General features: G+C 45.5%; 1 protein-coding gene across 1 annotated transcript in view; it reads left to right on the forward strand.

The window, feature by feature from the left end:
* The window catches only part of HTR4 (5-hydroxytryptamine receptor 4), a 121,479-nt gene that overhangs the window by 89,389 nt on the left and 10,464 nt on the right, over positions 1 to 21,626 (forward strand). The window contains exons 5-7 of the mRNA XM_081134729.1: positions 4,339 to 4,492; positions 5,381 to 5,422; positions 8,120 to 8,688. Of these exons, the coding sequence (XP_080990855.1) occupies positions 4,339 to 4,492; positions 5,381 to 5,422; positions 8,120 to 8,688 (765 nt within the window). The remainder of the gene's footprint in view (positions 1 to 4,338; positions 4,493 to 5,380; positions 5,423 to 8,119; positions 8,689 to 21,626) is intronic.

The following is a 21,626-nucleotide window of genomic DNA, read 5'->3' on the forward strand; positions in this document are numbered from 1 at the left end:
GGTGTCCCCCGCCGCATTAAGTTGTGGTGGGCAGGGGATGTACTAGCCTCCTCCCGGCTGCATCGGATGCCCCAGAGGACTGTGCCCCCTCGTGGCACCCACTCTTAAGAGGTAATGGCACACCTGAGCACAGGCAGAGGACCTGGAGCCCCTGCCGGTGGTGAAAACCACCTCCAGACCAGGGTTTCTCAACCTTGGCACTACTCACATTGCAGACTAGGCGAGTCTTGGTTGTGGGAGGCTGTCCTGCGCATCGTAAGACATTTAGCAGCATCCTTGACCTCTGCCCACAGGATACCAGTCCCATCACCCTTCCCAGTTGCGACAACAAAAAATGTCTCAAGACGTGGCCCAGTATCGCTCGGCAAGCAAAATCAACCCTGGTTGAATACAACTGGGAATGCTTTTACCTGCAAAAATTAAGACTTCAGAAAGATGTAAAAGCCCTCTTCAGATATCCATAGGGCCACTGCGCAGAAACAGAACTAGAGATAGAAGTTTCCAGTTGAGCCAGAGGGTGAAACTGGAAGTTACAGAAAGTCAATTTCGGGGAAACATTCTTAACTTCAGGATTGACTTAAGTTCACACTGTATTGCAGTGGAACTTGGCGAATCCCAGTCCTCGGTGCCTTCCTGCAGGCTTGGACCCACTGCATTGTTGGGAGGACTGGGGACTTCAGCATTCTGAGATTTAGTGTCTGTATGTTTTGACTGTTCCTAAAGCAGCTTGTAAAGAAGTAGAATAATCCCTTGGGGGCTTAGGGGAGGTGGCAGAGTAAAGGGATAGTAATGAAGGTAGAATCCTGGCCCTTGAGTCAGGTTGCCTGGGCTAGATCCAGCTTTTACCACCTGTGGGATTTTGGACAAATCCTGACACTTCTGTGTTTTTGTTGCTCACTTGTGAAATGGGTACATTTATAGTTCCTGTCTCAGAAGTAGTTATGAGAACTTAATGAGATAGTACAGGTAGAGTCCTTGCTAAGTAAATGGATATAGTAGCTATTATTATTACCTCAGCCAGGGTGCTTTGCCTGACCTCCAAAGAGCTTGCAAATTTAATTAGCTACTTTTGTCTAAGGGTATTGTGTACATGTGTTTTGGGAGCAGTTCATAGTAGGAGAAATATTTTTATTAGCAGGGGTAATCTAATCCAAAGATAGGAATTAAAAATCAAGTTATCAGATTTCTATTTGGCCCTTGATTTAGAGACAAAAATTAAGATTTTTAAGGAAACTCCATTAGTCAGCACTAGAACTTAATTTTTACTAATTATTTTATTCAGTAATATTTATTTTCATCTACTTAATTAATTTTTTAAACACATCTTTATTGATTTCAGAGAGAGGAAAGGAGAGGGAGAGAGAGATAGAAACATCAATGACGAGAGTCATTGATCGGCTGCCTCCTGCACGCCCCTGACTGGGCATCGAGCCCTCAACCCGGGCATGTGTCCTGACTGGGAATTGAACCCTGATTGCCTGGATCCTAGGTCGATGCTCAACCGCTGAGCCACACCCTGTCAGGCCATCTACTTAATTTAGATTCTTGAATACAGCCATCAAAAGGATGGTTAGCCCTGGCCGGTGTGGCTCAGTTGGTTGGCACCGAAAGGTCACTGGTTCAGTTCCCGGTAGGGGGCGTGCAGGAGGCAACTGATGGATGATTCACTCTTACATTGATCTTTCTCTCTCTCCTTCTCCCTCTTTCTTCCTCTCTCTCTAAAAATCAATACAAAATTTAAAAAATGTTTTAAAAAGAAAGATGTTTATTTTTCTAGATTCTTTGCTAGACAGCAAAGATTGGAAAGATATGAGGAAAGATATTAGAAAGTGTATACAAGGTGGCTTATTTAGGGCAGCTGCCTCAAGGGTGCCAAGGCCTGGATAAGAACCTTGAACCCATAAAATCAAGTGGGCGTGCTTCTTTGCCTCTTTCTAGCTTCAGGATGTTTGCTCACAATCTTTGGTGTCCCTTGGCCTTTAGATACGTCATTCCAATCCTCTGTCTTCATGTGGCTGTCTTTTCTCTGTGCATGTCAGTCTCTGTGTCCAAATTTCCCTTTTTATGAGGATATCAGTCATGTCAGGTGAAGGCCCACTCTAATGACCTCATTTTAAGTTAATTAGCTCTCTATCTACCCTATTTTCAAATAAGGTCACATTCCAAGGTACTGAGCTTTAGGACTTCAACATATTTTTTGGAGAAGGGGGACACAATTGAACCCATAACAGAAACTTAAGCAAAAAGGGAATTTATTAGAAAGACATGAGGCAGCTGATTAAACTAAAGGGAGTGCTGCAGAATGAGGGACTGAAGGAGCATGGCTCCCTGAAGACCCAAGGGAAGGAGCTACTGTCAGCCCTGCCAGGAGGATGCTGCGGGAACAGGGGGACTTCCCCGTCTTTGCATCACTCTGCATGGTGTCTGGAGTCCCAGGAAGCACTGATTGGGTCACTCCTTGGCTGGAAATGTCAGAGTCCCATCATTTGCTTTCCCAATACCACATCAACAGACAAGAGAGAATTCCCCGAAGATTCTGGGTGCTATTACCAAGAAAAAAGAAGGGAGCTGCTGAATGGACACAATGAAATGTCTAACCTAGGTCCTCTAGCAGGAAATGAGGTAGGGAGCAAAATCTGGAAAATATATATATTTTCCTACACACCTAATTCATCCTCTCTATGGAGGGAATTCCAGATCATCATCACTCTTGCCATCACTGAGTTATATTTAGTTAGAGCTGGCTGCCATGTCAGTTTCATACCTAGAGGAAAATGAGGTTCTGACTAATCCCCTCTTCCAGTCTTTGGACGGTTGTCCCTTGCACTCTGCTGCAGGTCAGCTGCGCCCTGATGCCTTAGACGGAAAATATAGTCCCCCCATCTCCCCAGGCACCTGCTTCTCATGCTTTAACATTGGGCTCTCCTCATTCCACCCGCTCCAACTCATCCCACCACCACCTCTTCAAAAAATACTGCCATTGTTATGTTAGTTTTGCTTTGAATTAAGAAAAGAAGAGGTGGGGAAATTAACAAAGTGAACTACATAGAACGAGGGCGATAAGGGGGCGGAACATCATTCAACGGTACGAAGCCTTAGAAAATACACTTAGCCTCCCGGCTATCTTTTTGCGCTTATTAAGATTCTTGCAAAGACAAATAACAGAGAGACCTACTGCGATGTTTTGCCTGTTGTCCAATTCTGTGAACCGCCTGGACCAGGCCGTGGTGATCTCTAAGGCTGGAACGAGTGCCAGGAGCAGTCTGGGAGTTAGAGGTGTGACCGTTGAGTGGGGCAGGTCGCATCTGTGCCTGGAGGTAAGAAGATGGTCAGTGCCGCAGGCAGAGCATGGACTCAGCGAAAGGTGCGCAGAGTCCCGAGAGGAAGAGAAGACCCTGCTAAATGGGGCTGAGGCGGCCTCTATCCGTAGGCAGGAAACAGTGAAACAGGAAATATTTGAAATTTTGCATCTTAGAGAAACAGTGAAATGGCCCAGCCCAGAAATAACACATGTCAATTCTGTTCACAACTCATTGACCAGACCAGTCACTTGGCCCTACCCAGCCCAAAGGAGGCCGGGACATGTGTGTGCCCAGAAGGAGGGCCTGGGCTGACTTAGCTAACGGCCGTAATGACTTCCACTTGTCAAAATGCAATCTCCAGGTCCTTCCTCAGGAGATCCTTGGCGCCTGCATTTTGAACAGGCCTCCTCCGGTGAATCTGATGCAGGGGAACGGGGTGGAATCCCTGGACCACAACGTAAGGACGGTTGACTTAGAGCATCACTTTAGTATAGGCAGGTAGGTGAGCAAGAGAATGGCAACAAATCTGAGACAGTTCCTAAAGCTCAGATGTTGGGCCAGGCATTAAGTTGCCTCAAATTGTTATCAAAGAGGACCACAGATGCCAGGACGCTGAGGCCCAGAGGGCTGGACTGGAGCCCCTCAAATGCCCAGGCGTGAGGGCACTGTTGGGGCCGCGCCTGAGGCAGGGCGGACCGCAGCTGTGTGCCCGCGTCCCAGGCAAGGGGAAAGGCAGAGGCTGTGGGCTCACTCCAGGCCGCGATCCTCAGATGTGACCTAAAGCCGATATTTGCATCAGCAGAAACTCATTGGCCACTGTAACATATTTCATTGTATAATTGCTTTCTGTCTTTCCTCTGTTCTTTTCTCTCATCTCTCCCCCTCCTCCCCCCCTTCCTCTGCTACCCACTGTCCCCTTCCCCCACTATCATTTTCTTTCCCGATATTTCCTTCTCATATCTCCCTTCTTCTCTCCACTCCTTCTCCCCCCTTCCCCCTCTCATCCCTCCTCGCCCTTGCACCCCCCCCCCCGCAGGTATTATGCCATCTGCTGCCAGCCTTTGGTCTATAGGAACAAGATGACCCCTCTGCGCATCGCACTAATGCTGGGAGGCTGCTGGGTCATCCCCATGTTCATCTCTTTTCTTCCCATAATGCAAGGCTGGAACAACATTGGCATCATTGATTTGGTGAGTACAGCCCACGCAGGTGGCACTGGTTAACTGTCCGATTCACTTCGTTTGCTTAGGGGTCTAAATAAACAAACAGTGTCAGGTTGGGCGGCTATTCTGAGAAAGATTCCGACAGTGGTCTGAGCCGCAGGAAAAAGAAAAGCCAGCTTTCTGGAATGCCGACTGTATGCCAGAAAGTATGTGACATACTTCACCTATAATCCCGATAACATCCTTTGCTCGTCTCATCTAGATGAAAAAGTCAGGCCCAGAAAGGTGAAGTAACACGCCCAGGGATATGCCTAGTAAGTAGCCAGCAGGGGTTCAAAGTGTAGCATCCAGACTCCAGTGCCCCAGGAGGGCTTCATCCTATTTCATGCTAAGAGCCTTTGAGGCTTTCAGTGACCCACAGGAAGCATGTCATGCGAGTGGACGCTTCTGAGAATGAAGAGAGCCCTGGACAGGAGCTAGAGCTGAACCCTAAGCCCAGTGCTCTCATTGACCCACTCCCTGCAGGGCTGTGATGAGGAGATCCATTGGTCCCCAGTGGGGAACAGTATCTTCCAGGGTATAGGAGAGTGGCAGGGTGGCACTGTGTCAGGCCTTTACCAACCCCAGTCTAGGTGATCTTTAAGAGTCGTCCAGCTCTGACATACTGTTTGCGATACCAAACTTGTGATGATGATTGAAAGCTATGGTCTGGATCCATGACCAGGGATATGCATCCCCTAAGGAAGTAGTCAGGCTGTGGCTTTAAAGCTGATCCTAGGACCACGTTGCAGTAGGAAGGGGACTGCAGAGGAGAGATTGAGAGCGAGCTCTGGCCCAACAGAACCAGTTAGCGTAAGGGCTGTCCCTTCTTCCCTTCCATCCCTAGCCCCTAATCTTGCCTTGTTCTTTGTCCAGGAAAGAACACCCAAGCCAAGGCTGGGCGAGGAGTTGCATGTGGTATGTCAGAACGGGAGTTCCCAGGGCCTCTGAGAGCAATGCTGGGGACAGAGGAATGGAGAAGTAAAAGGGGACCCATACAAGGGAGGCTGTATGGATATTTTTTTAATCCTATCCCTCTTTCACACTTTCAGTTTTATCATTCCTGGGGGAAATGAAATTCAAGTTTCCAACAACCAATATGGTAATAACAGCCAACAAGGGCTGAACACTTACTGGGCTCTGAGCCCCTTGGTAATTGAGTCATTGTCTTCTGAACCTCGCTCAGGCCTCACAACAGGGCTGTGAAGTAGGTCCTGTTGTCCTTGGGCGGGGTTCTGAGAGGGGAAGTTAGCCGCTGAAGTCACATTGGCGGTGGCTGTACCTAAGCCCGAGCTTACTGGACTGCGGTGTGTGCTCTCCTTGCCTGTGCTAAGCTTACTCGTTAACAGAGAAAACCTTTGGAAGCATAAGCTTTCGTGCATCAGAACTTTTAATAGGGGCCCAGCCCTTTTACCTTCTGATGTAGAATTTTTAAGGGAAATGACCTAGGGGATTTTTGTCCATTTGTCAGAGTGAGAGACACCCCCTATTTACTTTGTAGAACTGAAAGATATGGCAACTCCTTGCTGTCAACACACCTAGTATTTGCTCCACGATGCTGTGACTGCATTTCACATCTCTCCACTCATTTGCACATTAAATCTGCCCAGAAAGAAGCTAGTAGAACCCACGTGTTCACAATACTTATCCAGTCAGTTCCCATTATTCTTAGTAATTAGCTCCTGCAAACGCTGAATTAGCAGAAACACAGGGTTAGGTTCCTCCAAGTATCTGGTCACAGTATTTTAATCAACTAATCAATACATAATATATGCTGCTTGTAAGAGAGGCCCATGAAATATAAGATGACAGGTTGAACATAAAATAATGGAGAAATATAACATGCAAACACTAACCAAAAGAAAGCTGGCATAACTCTACTGTTGTCAGTGATAAAATAAATATAAGGCAAATAATATTACTTGAGATAAAATGAGGTATTTCATACTGATATCAATTCAATAGGACGATATACTATAACCTTATAATACACTAGAAGACAAGATACTAAATTACTTGTGTATTGTATTACACAAGAAATAACATGTGTGTGTATTGTATATATTTTTTATTTATATCTTTTTTCATGTGAATATACACAGGCTGGCCTCAGGAAGGGAAGTGCCATTTTGTCACACAGCTCTCCTCAGCCAATGGCTGTTCCTAGAGAAGGCTGATAACTAAGAGCTGTCAGCATATAAAGTTTATAGTTGGGAGAAAAGTCTTTCAATCATTCAAAAGGGACCTAGTGTATCACAGTATATAATACAAGTGAGCAATGCAATGCAATCAGTGTACTTTCTTAATAAAAGAAAGAAGGGAACACCCGCATGATCATCTCATTACTGCCAAAAATGCATGGACAAAATTCAATATCTATTTATGATTTTTAAAAAATTCTCATCAAACTAATACTAGAAGAGAACTTTGTCAATCAAATAAAAAGCATCGACCAAAGACAAATATACTTAATAAGAAAATATTGAAAGCTCCCCACCTAAATCCAGGCATGTAACAGTGGTGTCCACGCTAGCCACTTTTATTCAGAATTATACTGGAGGACGTGTTAAGTTCAATAATGCAAGAAAAAAAATGTTATTAATATTAGAAAGAAAGACGTGAAATTGTCATTATTTACAGATCACACGAGTGTGCATGGAGAAAATTCAAAAGAATCTAGAGATGAGATATTAGTAACTAATTTAACAAAGTTGCTGGATACAGAGCCAATATACAAAAAATTTTCACTGAATTCTACCTCCTGGCAACAAAAAATTAGGATTTAGGATTTTAACATGGTACCATTTGCAGTGGAATAAAAAGTGAAATACCTGAGAAAAAACAACAAACTAATAAAAGTTGCATAAGACATTTACACTAAAATATTAAATAGTATCAAAATAAATTTTAAAAGCCTTCGATAAAGGGCAAGGATTACCATGTTTGTGAATAGAAAGACTTGACATTGTAGAGATACTAGTTTTCCTCAAACATTCTATTCTAATTCCAATAGAAATCCTTAAAGATTTTTATAAAAATTAATAAGCCAATGCTCAATTTTATATGGGAAATGCTGAAATTAAAAGAGTAGTCAACACCGTCTTGAAGTTGAGTCATGGTCTGAAGACGTTTACTCCCAGATCTGCTGTGTGCAAGCAGACAATATATTGTTTTATCTGTCCTTCCCTGGGGGTTCAGCCCCCTGTGGACAGACAGACCCTCTGAGCCCCGGGACCCGACCCTGTTCCTTTCGACCGCGAGGTTCCAGGTGCTCTGTGCTTATGAGGAGAGAGGAGGGAAGCTCCTCTGATAAACCTTTCCTTTGCTTTCCCCTTCATTCTTCTCATTGGTTCTTCCCTCTCTTTCCTTCTCTGCTCCCCTCCCCTTCTTTCTACCTTCATTTTCTCTTCCTTTTCCTTTCTTACACCTTCCCTTGCTCCCCTCCTGCTTTCCTCTCGGCGCCCTCCCCTCCCCTCCCCTCCCCTCCCCTCCCCTCCCCTCCCCTCCCCTCCCCTCCCCTCCCCTCCCCTCCCCTCCCCTCCCCTCCCCTCCCCTCCCCTCCCCTCCCCTCCCCTCCCCTCCCCTCCCCTCCCCTCCCCTCCCCTCCCCTCTCAGATAGAAAAGCGGAAGTTCCACCAGAGCTCTAACGCCACGTATTGCATCTTCATGGTCAACAAGCCCTACGCCATCACCTGCTCCGTGGTAGCCTTCTACATCCCGTTTGTCCTCATGGTGCTGGCCTATTACCGCATCTACGTCACAGCCAGGGAACACGCCCACCAGATCCAGATGCTGCAGCGGGCAGGCGCCCCCGCGGAGGCCAGGCCCCAGCCGGCAGACCACCACAGCACCCACCGCATGAGGACCGAGACCAAAGCAGCCAAGACCCTGTGCATCATCATGGGCTGCTTCTGCCTCTGCTGGGCCCCCTTCTTTGTCACCAATGTTGTGGATCCCTTCATAGACTACACGGTACCCGGGCAGGTGTGGACTGCCTTCCTCTGGCTTGGCTATATCAACTCTGGATTGAACCCCTTTCTCTACGCCTTCTTGAACAAGTCCTTTCGACGTGCCTTTCTCATCACTCTGTGCTGTGATGATGAGCGCTACCGAAGACCTTCCATTCTGGGCCAGACTGTCCCCTGCTCGACCACAACCATTAATGGGTCCACACACGTGCTAAGGTGAGTGCCTAGGGGCTTGACAGGTTTGCTTTATTTGCTGGAGTCGGAAAACTGGGTCATTGTCCAGTTAAGTAGGCCACTGTCCAGTTTTCTGTCCCCAGAGGGGTTATTCTTGAAAACCTGTGCGGTGTTTGCCAAGATGAAAGGAAATCTACCATCTGGTCATGGAATAGTGTAGTGGGTAAGGGCTCAGGCCCTAGGAGAGACTGACCTACATTCAAATCCATTCTCCGTAGTTCTGTGACCTTGGGAAAGTCATTTAACCATTCTAAACCTTAATTTCGTTTTTGTAGAATCGAGATTATAATTACGATATCTACATTACAGGGTTTTTGTGAGGATCAAATTAGCTAATGTACATAGAGCCTGTGGAACAGAGCCTGACATCTAGTAAGCACTTAGTCAATAGCACCTACTATTATGTATTTTAGCGTAGTGGTTAAAAGCATGGGCTTTAAGGGAAAATAGACTTTATTTTGACTCTCGGTGCCACAACTAACCATTTGTACAATCTCCCTTGGTTTTACTTTCCTCAACTACAGAAAAAAGGGTAAGAATAACAATATCCATCCCACAGGGCTCTTGTAGCAATTAGAGATTGCATTCATACAGTCTGACGCATAGTAAACACTCATAATACTAATAGTGTTACTAATATTAGTAGACGTGGGAGTGATAGCATATTGCCTGATACCCTAAGATGACCACAAAATAACATGACAAACTGAGATAAATATCATGATCAATAGGTAACAATAATACCACGTGATAAATATATAACAGAGTATGGACTGCTGGGCTGCGGATATGAGTAAGAAAGAAGCTGATTTGGCTTAAGGGAATCAGGGAGGCTTCATAGAACAGCATTTTATCAGAACTTGGAGGAGGGATCAAGGAAGCCGGTCCAGGGAGAGAGGACAGGGTGAGGGAGCGACTGGAATATGAAAGAGGTGTTTTAACCCAAGACCACCTAGGTTGATGGAAGTGAGAGCGACTTTGGAGTTGAGTGTTCCATGATTAGTCAAGATGCCTCTTTCCAAAGCCTGAGAATTCTCTGGCTACCCTGGCCTGGAGTCATTCTCAGCTGGGAAAAGCCATGTATGATCAGTCCTCATCCTGTAGCCAAGATGAACTGTCAGCGACCTTTGTTTTCTCTGCCCCGAGATGCCCAGGAATTTCTAAAGAGCAGTCCCTTCCTTGAGACACACATTTGATCTTTCCGAGGATGACGGCATTCAGCCATTCTGGCTGCTGAAAATTGGGGCAATTTGATCTGCACGTGGAAGAAAAGGAGAGGAAAAAATAGGGTTTGTGGTGAAATATACACGCCCTGCCTCAGGGCTGCTCGGAAGCGTGCAGTCGGTTTTCGGCCACCAGTGTGGGCAGGCCCCTAGCTGAAGCCTGGCGCGGGGTAGCAATTCCAGCTGGTGGAAGGGCCTCCATGGATACTGCTATAGGCTGACATTCGTAATAATTATGCCTTGGCGAGTGCCATGGAAAGTCTCCAACTCTGGATGAAATGTGTGTGCAGGGCCTCTGTGTGGGTGCCAGGTCGTTTTTAGCTATTTGAGCTAGCAGTTGCCTGAGCACAGGCTGTCGACAGCTTCCAAACACAGAGTGTTTCAGCCGCGCGTTTGCTAAGCCAGTTGTTCAGAACTGGGTGGCCTTTCCCATAGAAACAGTCATAGAAAGAGTTTGGGGGTTCCTAGGGCAGCCCAAAAAACACTGTTCATGTGTACTGTTTTACCCCTGGTGCCTCTGGAAATCTGCCTTGTGCCTGGAAGGCAGAAACAGCAGTGGAGGTGGCTTGTGGACACACTGCCCACTCTGCAGTCCCTGCATCTCTTCGCGAGTCATGAAGAGGGCAGGAGCTTGGTCTGAGACACTTTTCTGTGAGGGTGAGGAGTCTTATAGAGGGGGGCGGTTTATCCAGAGAGGAGGAGACTGTTTGCACTCTGAATCCCCCAGAACTTACGCCTTGCAAAAACAGGAATCCTGCCTGTTTTGTTCGCTGCTACCTACCGTATACCCAGTCTGCTGCCTGATGCGTGTGGTAGGAACCTGAACTCTTGACTAAATTAGCAAATCATACAATTAATTCTCCAGGTCAGTTGTATTAACAGGACTTCAGAAACATTTACATTTTTCTTAAAACTCCCGCAGGTGGTACATCAACAAATTCAGATGAATCCAAGGAACATGAAACCTAAATAATCAAAAGTAAAGTCAGCTTTTACCCTGCTACTTCTACCCCTAGCTTTTATTTTTCTTGGCGTTTGTGCTGCTTTAGCCTATAGAATTCCTTATTTAGCTCCTGTAAGACCAAATATTCCCTAACAGTAGAAACTATGGTTTTCTTTTATTCACGTGCCATATGGTCCGCTGTCTGCGAAGCAGTAGATGACCAAATATCGATACATTTTTACTGATGAAATGTCTTCATGATTGTCTTCAGACTGACGAAAGATTAAAGCCCTCAAAATTGAAAATTATCTTTTCTCTTTTCCAAGTATATAAAATATAGAGGACTTAGTCTGCAACCCAGGAATCACGCTGGGAGAGCCAGGTCATGACAACACTCTGAAATCATAGGGCCTTTTTCTCTTAAGATCTTTTTGAGAGAATGGATTTCACTGTTTCAGGTTGAATTAAACCAGGCCAGCCTGGCCCCAGTGGTTTAGAATGATAGGTCTCCAATGGTTGGTGCTGTTCTTTGGCCCTGGGACTTAGATTAACATTTTATCGTTAAACAAGCAGATGGGCAGTCAATGAAATGAAATATGCTTTTGCAAGACATTCTTAGAAGACTTTGATCACTCAGATTGTACTAATGTATGGTAGCAGAGATGTAGGCAGTTGTGACTGGTTGTTTTCCATTGGATACATGTCTTCTTTGGGGTATCCATCCATCAATCAAAATAAGAGTGGCTGGTGTGGCCCAATTGGTTGGACATTGCTCCATGCACTGAAAGGTTGGTGGTTTGATTCCTGGTTGGGGCACATGCCCAGGCTTCAGGCTCAATCCCTGGTAGGGGGCGTGAGGAGACAGCCAATCAATGCTTCTCTCACATTGATGTTTCTCTCTCCCTCGGTCCCTCTCCCTTCCTCTCTCTCTAAAAATCAGTAAAAAGATTTAAAAAAAAAAAAAGAAGATACCATTTGGTTGGCTGATGAAATAGTTTGTCTAGATATATAGGTTACATAGCCCTTTAAAAATAGTTTCCAAACATGAGTTATTGTCATATAAATGTTTCTTGGGGCAGCATTAATTTGTGTGCACACATATATTAGAAAGAGGCATAATGCCAGCATGTGGGTGGTGGATTCTGAAGCTCATAATGTGTGTGAACTGGTCCTTAGTGGATCTGGAGCCAGGTTCTCTCTCCTTGCCACACCCCTAACTTGGTCTTATAGCTGTTTTCCTCCCCCAATCTCTCCCTTAGTCATATAGGAGTCACTTTTTTCACTCTAGGAATGCACATCAAACATAATGGCAGCCCAGCTGGCATGGCTCAGCGGTTGAGCATCAACCTAGGATCCAGGATATAGCGATTTGATCCCAATCAGGACACATGCCCGGGTTATGGGCTCGCTCCCCAGTCAGGGGCGTGCAGGAGGCAGCTGATCAATGACTCTCTCATCATTGATGTTTCTATCTCTCTCTCCCTTCCTCTCTCTGAAATCAATGAAGATATATTAAAGAAACACAAAAAACAAAAAACAAACCAAAAAACCATAATGGTAGAGAAGGGAGGGAAAAACCTAATGAAAAAACATTGGCCGCATTTCTAATCAAGTCAGGAATGAGACCAGGATGCCTCGTCACCCGGACTGTTCAACATTGCACATGCAAAATCCCAATGATGGAAAAAGAAATACATAGTATAAAAATTGGGGGGGCAGGGGAATAGTAAATTTGCCGTTATTTTAAAAAATATATGATCATCTACCAGGAAAATTCTCTGTAAACTGTGAAAACTAAGCTATTCCACAAGGAAGTCCAACCGTTATTAGATACTAGACTCCTACATACTAGAAATAACCAGTTAGAATGGGAATTAGGAAAAACACCACCATCTACAGAAACTGTAAAGTTACTTTAAAATGTAAAAGAAAGAGATAGGCCTTTATTGAAGAAAACTTAGCTAAGGGTTCACGGTGAACCCAGGTGAGATTGCTGTAAATTCCAAATTTTCTTCTGAAGCTACAAGAAACTCATCAGAAGTCCAGATTTTCAGATTCTGGAACTTGATTTATTAGGCTCTCAGGTTAGATTCATGGTAACTGTGTACTGAGCATCCAACATGCCAGCCACTGTGTGTGAGCTGGTAGGAGAGTTGGTGCCTCAATGAGCTCACAGTCAAGGAAAGAGACTCATAAGCAAATACTCACAGAACAGTGGGCATCGCTGGAGTTGACACAGGTTTAAGGGGAGCTGAAGGGATTGCTATCTAACCAACAGTTCCCTTGTCATCGTTGAGGATGATCCTCTCATCTCTACTTCTATTCCTGCAATAAGAGAATCTTACTACTTGATGAACCTGCTCAATGGTTAGGCAGCTCTAGAGATTTAGTCTTCCTTATATTGAGTTCAAGTCTTCATCACTATGACTGCTATTTACTGGCTGTAGTTCTGTCTTGAGCAAGAGAAAACTGAGCTACATCTTTTTTATTGCAATGACCCTTTCTGTATATTTTAGTTATGTGTCCCTTCTGAGGCTTTTCTTTTACAGTCTCAGTATCCCAATTTCCTCCATCACGCTCCATGCAATATTGTTGAAGGTTTGGAGAACATAATCATGTCTCTTTACTTGTAGTCTTTATTTTTATTTTTCTGGATCATTTTTTCTTCAAAGTGTGGTCAGCAGATCACTCACATTAGAGTCACCTGTCAGCTTAGTAAACAGAGAATCTTGGTCCATTCATTGAATTGGGGCAGGTTAGAGAAAATGACATTGCTGCCTTGCTCAGTCATTCTTCAAGCCTTCAAGCCAAGTGAGTCTCCTCATTTGGGAGGCATAGTGTGACCATATAGACTATGACCACATAGTCACACGGGTGACAGGTGATAAGAACAAGTCATATTGATTTCATTCTTGTCCATTGGATAAATGCCAAGGATTGAGCTAGTTTTGTTCACTGCTGTATCCTCAGAGTCTAATAAAGTGTCAGGGACACTGTGAGGCTTGACAAGAGGATGAAAGAGTGATTCTGTCCCTTCTCCTCTGACCTAGCTTTTCTTCTGTTTAACTGTCTCTATGAAGATTTCCTAAGATGATCCAAGGCAGAGTAGGGACTAGGGTGCTGATGGTAACTTTAGAACAGATATTTTCTCTATGTGGAACCCACTGAGGTTCCAGTTTTCACTTCTTGGGTAAATAGTTCCTGTCCTGCCTGTCTCATCACCTCACTGTGAAAATCAAACCAGATAATGGATGTGAAATTGCTTTGCTAACTGCAAAGTTCTGTCCTGATGGGAGAGAGAATTATGCTATGAGAACAGACTATTTATAAGTTAGGTAACACGAGCAGAGATTGCATTCAGAGTTTAGCTTGGGGGATGTGTTTCTCTCATGCCAGGCTTAGATTTCTTCCCTGGTTTCCCAAGTTTAGACCCTGCTCAAACCTGGGATACTCACCCAATTCCCGAGAAGGCTGAGAACTTCTGTAGGCAATTTCCAAAAAACTTGTTGTCTGTCTAACTTGGCTCGTCTACCATCCTTTATTACCCACCCGATAAACAGGTCTTCCGTTGACTTAGAGATTCTGAGAGCTCTGCTGTCCAATAGGCAACCACTAACTACATTCCAAGTGCTCAGTAGCCACATATGAGTGGCTGCTGGACTAGAGAGCATAAATGTGGAATATTTCCATCATCGTAAAAAGTTCTGTTGGACAAAACAGCTCTAGATCTAGCTGGGCCTTCCTTTGGAAGAAGGCAATATGCACTTTTCCTCAGATTTACTAAATCTTTTCAACCCTATCACCCCATTGTTTCCTTTATAAATAACAATGATTAGAATTTATGGTTGTATTTATTTTTTGTTTTCTTGTTTATTTTCTGTCTTCCCAGTGAGACTGTCAATAATGAGGGCTGGTAGCATGTTCATTTTATTTCCAAAAGTTTTCCCGAGGGTGTAGCGTGTTGTTCAATGAATATGTTTGTTGAATGAATGAATAAATGCTTTTATCAGACCTTATTGTTCACCTGGACCACCATCCAGGTGTCTACTCAAATAAGTTTTCACTACTTTTAAAAATATTTATTAATTCCATAACTGGAATAGTCATTTTTTCCTCTGTGAAACCACTTGCCACCTTCTGTTCTCAACTTATCAGAGCTCCCCTTTTAAACAAAAGTTTTCACACTGTGGATCGAAGATCACTCGTGAATGAGGAAATCATTTAGGTCTGATTTACTTTGGATCCTGTGAGGATTCTCCTAATGTTGGAAAGTTGTTTGACATTTAAAAGCCATTTTTTTGGCCTTTACCTTGAACTTTGGAGGTTACAATTGGATTCAACATTTACCTCATTGTCTTGAGCCAAAGCAGACTTAATCTGGGCGAGTCAGAGATGGATGAGAATGACCTTGCCCCGGCCCTTCCACCCTCCCCCAGGGCTGGCCACGTAATCTGCAGGCCCAGCGCAAAATGAAAACCCGAGGCCTTATTTGTTCAAAGGGCAGGACATAAAATGCTGTTAAAGTATTAAAATGTAAGGCCCTTTTTCTTCATTCGCAGTCCTTCTCTCAACCTGTCACGGCGTATTTATTTGCTATATACCTTTTCTCTAGTAGAAAAGTAAAATGTAACTTTCTATTCTTGGCATAAAATTTATCATTCATCTTTGTATTGTGCAATGCCAGTTTTAAATGCAGTTATAAATAAGAGCATTAGGCTTGTATGTGGATTCACAAAATCCCACTAATTACACAGGTTGTATTTTGTAGTTCAGACGTGCTGTTGTATTTTGTTTTTATCAGACCAACGCAGTTTTTTATTTCACTTCTTGATACACATTCAACTACCTGTCTGTCTGCAGCTGCGGAGGAGTAAAGAAAGACTTACAGTGGGAAGATCCACGGTTTGCCCTCCTATCCCTTCTTTCTGAGTCGGTATTTTCAGCATAAGGGGTTGGCTAATACAAGGAAGCCACATGAGTGAGAAAAGACTTGGTAGGGCTCCCTGGTGGTTCCCCTTTCCTAGAACGTGGCTGCTTTCTTTCCGCCTTTGGCAAGTTCTGGTTCAAGTGGAAAGCGTGGCCTCTCAGGGCTGTCAGCTCTCCCAGGTGCAAAGCCATAGGTGTGTTGATGGGAAACATGAGCACAGGAGTCTGGCGGACCCATGGAATTCAGCAAGACCCAGAGGAAAACAAGGTAAGCATGTTGTAGAGCTGCTGACAGCGAGCCATGGAGGAAGGGAGAGCCTTTCCTGGGTATAATGTGTTTACTTTGCATTTGTTTTTCAGTCTTGCTGCACTTTGTGCATGGTGGGTCCCCCAGAATGCTGTGCTCCCGAGTTATCGCGTACGCGATGGGTGGCCAGGACCTACCGTGCGCGCACATACCGGTCACCTCTGCTCGCGTGCACTCGCCACGGGCCCTTCATCCTTCAACAGTTCAAAGATAAAACTATGGAGAATTTCAAGCTGGCAACAAGCAGAGCATTAAACCAAGCCCTGGGTTCCTGTGTGACTGCACTGGTCACACAACCCTGAAGCTGGCCTGGTTGCCCATCCTGTCCCAATCCCAACCTAAAGCAGCCTCCCAGAAAATGTTGTCCTTGTTGAGGTCACACCAGGACACTAGTGAGAATTAACAACATCAGGAGAGTTCCACCAAATACTCAGGAGTAGAAAAGTTAGCGCTGTCTGCAGAATGCACCTGCAAGAGTTTGGTAATCACGTGACTGAAGCTGCCCTCCAGGGAGCCCACTTCTGGGCTGAAGTGCTGAGGCCTAAACATTATCCCCTCTGCTGAGACGCATTATCAAGAAAAGTGCCTGCTCTGACTTAGAGGAAGGTGAACTGGGGTATGTTATCAAAGGGACCTCCCACCAGGTGTGGCCTATTGGTTGTAGGTGCTGGAGTCTGGCATGCTTGGGTTTCCAACCTAACATCTATCATTTACTATTTTTTAAAAATATATCTTTATTGATTTCAGAGAGAGGAAGGGAGAGGGAGAGAGAGATAGAAACATCAATGATGAGAGAGAGTCATTGATCGAGCCCACAACCCGGGCATGTGCCCTGACCGGGAATCGAACCCCGATCGCCTAGATCCCAGGTCGACGCTCAACGGCTGAGCCATGCCCGGCCGGGCTGTCATTTACTATTGATACAACCATTAGCATGTGACCAAACATTTCTGAGCCTCTGTTCCTCATCTGTAAAATTGGAGTAATATTAGAACCTATCTCCTAGGGCTTTTGTTAAAGTTAAAAATGACACATTATAGGTGCAGAGCTGAGCCCAGCTCCTGTTTACCCAGAACGCACTCAATGAATGGAAGCTGCTATAATTGCTATTAGTATAATTGTATATATAGCGTCATCCCTATTTTGGTTAAACAACCTTATCTCGTTGTTTTCTCAGCTTCCTGATAAGCATTTCTTAAGAGACAAGTCAGTGGAAATCTCTGTGTTCTACTCACTGCTCTTTACATAAGGACTGCAGCACTCCCTCAGCCAGGAGAAAAGCCAGAAATAAATTAATCACACTGTGTATAAATAATTGTTTAAGCAACATGAGACAAGACTTGTTTCCTGGGTACATCATGCCCTGTGCTGAGCAGTTGAGACTGTTATTTTGAATATGCCTTGTAGCTTTTAAATTACCTGTAGGCATTTCTTTGACTCAACATAAAACCTGCTGACCATGCCCAACAAGGTGGGTCTATTCTGTGTGCATCTTTCCCTCCTTTGGTTCTGCAAGTGCACCTGTTGTTAGGGGGTTAGGCTTCTGAGATTGGTGCCCACAGTAGGTATGGCACCCTCAGGGCAAGCCTGCAAACAGCACTCAGCTTAGGGATGCCCAAAGTGGTTCATCCGATGCCACGGTGGAGACAGTGTGGTGCGGTGTTCTGACCCTCGACCTTGGCTGCACACTAGAGTCACCTGGGAGGTCTTAAGCAACACCTGAGCCTGGTTCCACTTGTAGAGCTTCTATTTAAATGGGTCCAGATGGGGACCAAAAATGCATGTTTTAAGAGCTCTAATGGGTGGTAGGATTGAGACCACTGGTGCCATGGAAACAGCAGGAAGCCTGCCTCTCATCTCTGACTGACCACCACGCAGTCATCATCTCTCTCTGCACCAATATAATGAGGACATTGAAGTAGAAAGGGCTACAAGTTTACGCCCAGCTTCGTATGTTAAACTACTGAAGTAGCGTGGGTTTAAACCAGTACTTCTCTCTCGAAATGATTTATTTCCAAAATCAATCAGTATTTATTTTATTTTTTTAAATTTATTTTTCAGTAACAGTTGACATATAATAATATTATATTAGTTTCAGCTGTACAGCATAGTGGTTAGACAGTTATATACCTTATGAAGTGATAAATCTATTACCCATCTGGCACCGTACGCAGTTTTTACAGTATTATTGACTATATTCCCTATGTTTTCAATCGGGGACTGTTCTGTTTACCAGGGCACATTTTGCAATCTCTGGAGCCATTTTTGGATGTTATAACTGGTGGATGCTACTGGCATCCAGTGATAGAGGCCAGGGATGCTGCTCAACATCTGACAATGAACTTACAGCAACCCCCCCCCCCCCCCCCAAATAAAATAGTGCTGAGGTTGAAGAGCCTGCTTTAAATTACTCCTCTGGGCTTCACAACAAAGAGCCTCCTTCCCTCTGCCAGAGGGCAGCAGGAGAGGTCTTTTAACAAGGCCAGGAGTCGCAAATGCTTTTATCTGCCCACTTCAGTGCAGCCCCTGCCCCACGTGGGCCCTGATAATCCACATCCATTCCCGATGCAAGACAAGGGGGAAAACCGTGTAGCAGGCGGTTGGTGTTTCTGCGAGAAAGGGCCCTGAGCCCCGTGGCTGGAGTGCTGGCGGTAACCTCGCAGAGAGGCCCTTCCCACAGGCAGGCTCTGGGAGCCTGTTCCCTTACAGCGTGTACTTGGCAGCGACACAGCCTCCCAGTTTAGTCAGAGCAGCTGTTCAGGAAGGAATGGCCCCCACAGCACACTAAGAGAGCCACCAGAAAACCACGCCCCGGCGAGTGGGGGGGGTGTCCTAGGTGGCCTGCTGCAGATCCAGGGCCCTGGCGGGGGGCCACACACTAGAGTGCATTCAGAAGGGAGGAAGCAGCGTGATCTTCTCTGTGGACTCCATGACACATGAAGGACAGTGTCATAAGCACTGTTTTCACATATCTAAGGGCTGTTCCGGGAGAGGGGGACCCGGCGTTTGCAGCATGGTGCCAAGGGCGAGAGGTGGAGTCAAAGGATGGGGGTGTTAGAACTCGTACTTCAGCACACAGTGCACATTTTAGCGCCCAGCCCTCTCACTCGGGAGCTCCTGATACAGGAGGAGGGGAAATCAGGTGACCACCAGGCACGCAGAAGGGTTGACGGACTGACGGCCCCTGCGGGCGTTGACTGGCCGTTAGTCGGCATCGCTGAGGAGGGGCCGGGAGACGGGGGTCCTCAGACCCTCCCTTTGTGATTGTGTGAGTTACAGAACTGCTCACCCTCCCGCAGGGCAGGGGAACAGGAGAGAGGGTAACACATCAGCCCATCTAACACTTTTTTTGGTGAAGGCCGGAGACCTCCTGGGAAGATGACAGCGGGAAGAGACGTGTCAGGGGCCATTCTGGTTGGCTTCGTGATTCCCCTGGCAATCCGGCTGGTAGGGAATTTAGGCACGTCTAAGGCGGGGCCACATCCCCAGGCCCTAGGGATGCTCGGCGCACAGCTCACTTGTTGCCTGAGATTCCATTAGAGGAAAATATTGTCATATCCACCCATCAGGATGCGTCTTTGTTGTTTGAGGCCTTAATATTAATGTAATTACTATTTAAAGACTTGGAGGGTGAAAGAACCCTAGGCTGAGATTAAAGAGACTTGCCCTGGCCCTCGCCCAGTGGCTCGGCTGGTTGGAGCGTCGTCCTATACACCAGAACGGTGTGGGTTTGATTCCTGGTCAGGGCACATACCTACGTTATGGGTTCAATCCCTGTCGGGGAGCACACAGGATGCAACCAATCAATGTTTCTCTCTTTCATCGATGTCTCTCTCTCTCTTAAAATCAATAAAACATAATCCATGAGGATTAAAAAAAGAGAGACATGCTCTCAAGCTGGTTTTCGTGGGCTTTCTTTTCCACAGAGAGACAGGACCAGGGCTTTAGGCTCTGAAAATAGCAAGGCAGGATCCCAGTCTAGGAGGAACCAGACGGCTGGAGGGACAGTTTAGTGTCTCAGGTAAAAGCACAAGGCTTGGTGTTTGATGGGCTTCAGTTTGACTCCAGGGCCTGCCACTTTCAAGCTGTGTGATCCCGGGCAAGTTTCTTGACCTCTCGGTGCCTCAGTTTCTTCCCGTGCCCAATGCAAGTAACGGTGGTTCTCGCCTCTGCTGTGGGGTTGTGTGAGACACTGTACATACAGAGCCTGGAACATGTGTTACTGATAAATTGTGCTCTCGTTATTCTCATTGTTATCATTTTGGGCAGAATGTCAGGTCTACAGGTTAGTAGGACAGGCCCCTGTTTCTGGAACACTGGTCCATTGTCAGAACAGGGTCTGAAGGGAAATGGTTTGGTGTCAAAATCACCATAATATACTCCTGATGAGGGACAGGATCGTTCCTGAGCTGTCAGCTCAGGAGAAGGAGCGGTACCTGAATTGCAAGGAGAGAGGAGCTGTGGAGAGGGAGCGGTGCGGAACGTTCCAGCTGCTGTCCTGCAGCAGTGCTGGGAGGTCACCTTCCCCGAGCCAGGAAACCCAGGGGGTGGCGCCTGGTTATTAAACAAACCAACGGCGGAGCGGGCTCCACTCACCTAAAGGGCTAAGAACTTAACTTTTCCCAGGGTGACTCCAGAACTGGCTTTGCTCATTTCTGTGCCTATTGCAGGCTATTTTTAACAAGATTCTTAGAAATACTTCACACTTAGAATTGTTCTTAGAGAGCTTCTTATTCTCTAAGGAACGGGCGAATCTATATTTTGATAAACCTAACAAATATATTTGGTGCCAGCTTGTGTTCCTTTTACGCTTTTCAGACTTCCATTTCCTTTGCTGGCTGGTATAATGAAATTTCTTCCTCTGTGAATTAGCGTTGTCTGTTCTAAGTATCTGACTAGGGAGAAAGGAGTGTGTGTGTGAACACACACACACAAGTGTATATACATATGTACACACATATACATACATATGTACACACGTATATGTGCATGTATACATGATTGTCAAGTAAAATTATTAGTTGCTTTAGGAATAATTTGGTTTTGGGTTTCTGGTCTAGTCGTCATCGTCTTAGAATCCACCATTTACTGAGCACTGGCTCCTATCCCAGGCATTGATCCAAGAGCATTACATATGTTGAGTCCTGAATATATAATATGAAGCAGGTATTATTATTCCGATTTTACTAATGAGGAAACTGAGACTCAGAGAGATTAGATAACTTGAACAGTGTCCTACACCTAGTGAGTGGTAGGGCCAGGGTTCTGATCCATGTTCATCTGAGTTCAAAGACCTTGCTGGTAACCATGAAACTATGCCCTTTGCCAGTTAACTGAAAACTCTTGAAAGATGCAGAACGTTTGATTCTCAGACACAGGAAGGGCTTCAGAAATGACCTGGCCCAATGCAGTTACCTCTTCTACTACTCATCTGGTCAGTAGCTGTCTGTCTCTCTTCCCAGTGAAGGGTAGCTCCTCAATATTATCCAAGGCAAGACATTCTATTGTTGAGTAGCTACAG

The sequence above is a fragment of the Miniopterus schreibersii genome (genome assembly GCF_964146895.1).
Source record: "Miniopterus schreibersii genome assembly, chromosome: 4".
NCBI lineage: Eukaryota > Metazoa > Chordata > Mammalia > Chiroptera > Miniopteridae > Miniopterus > Miniopterus schreibersii.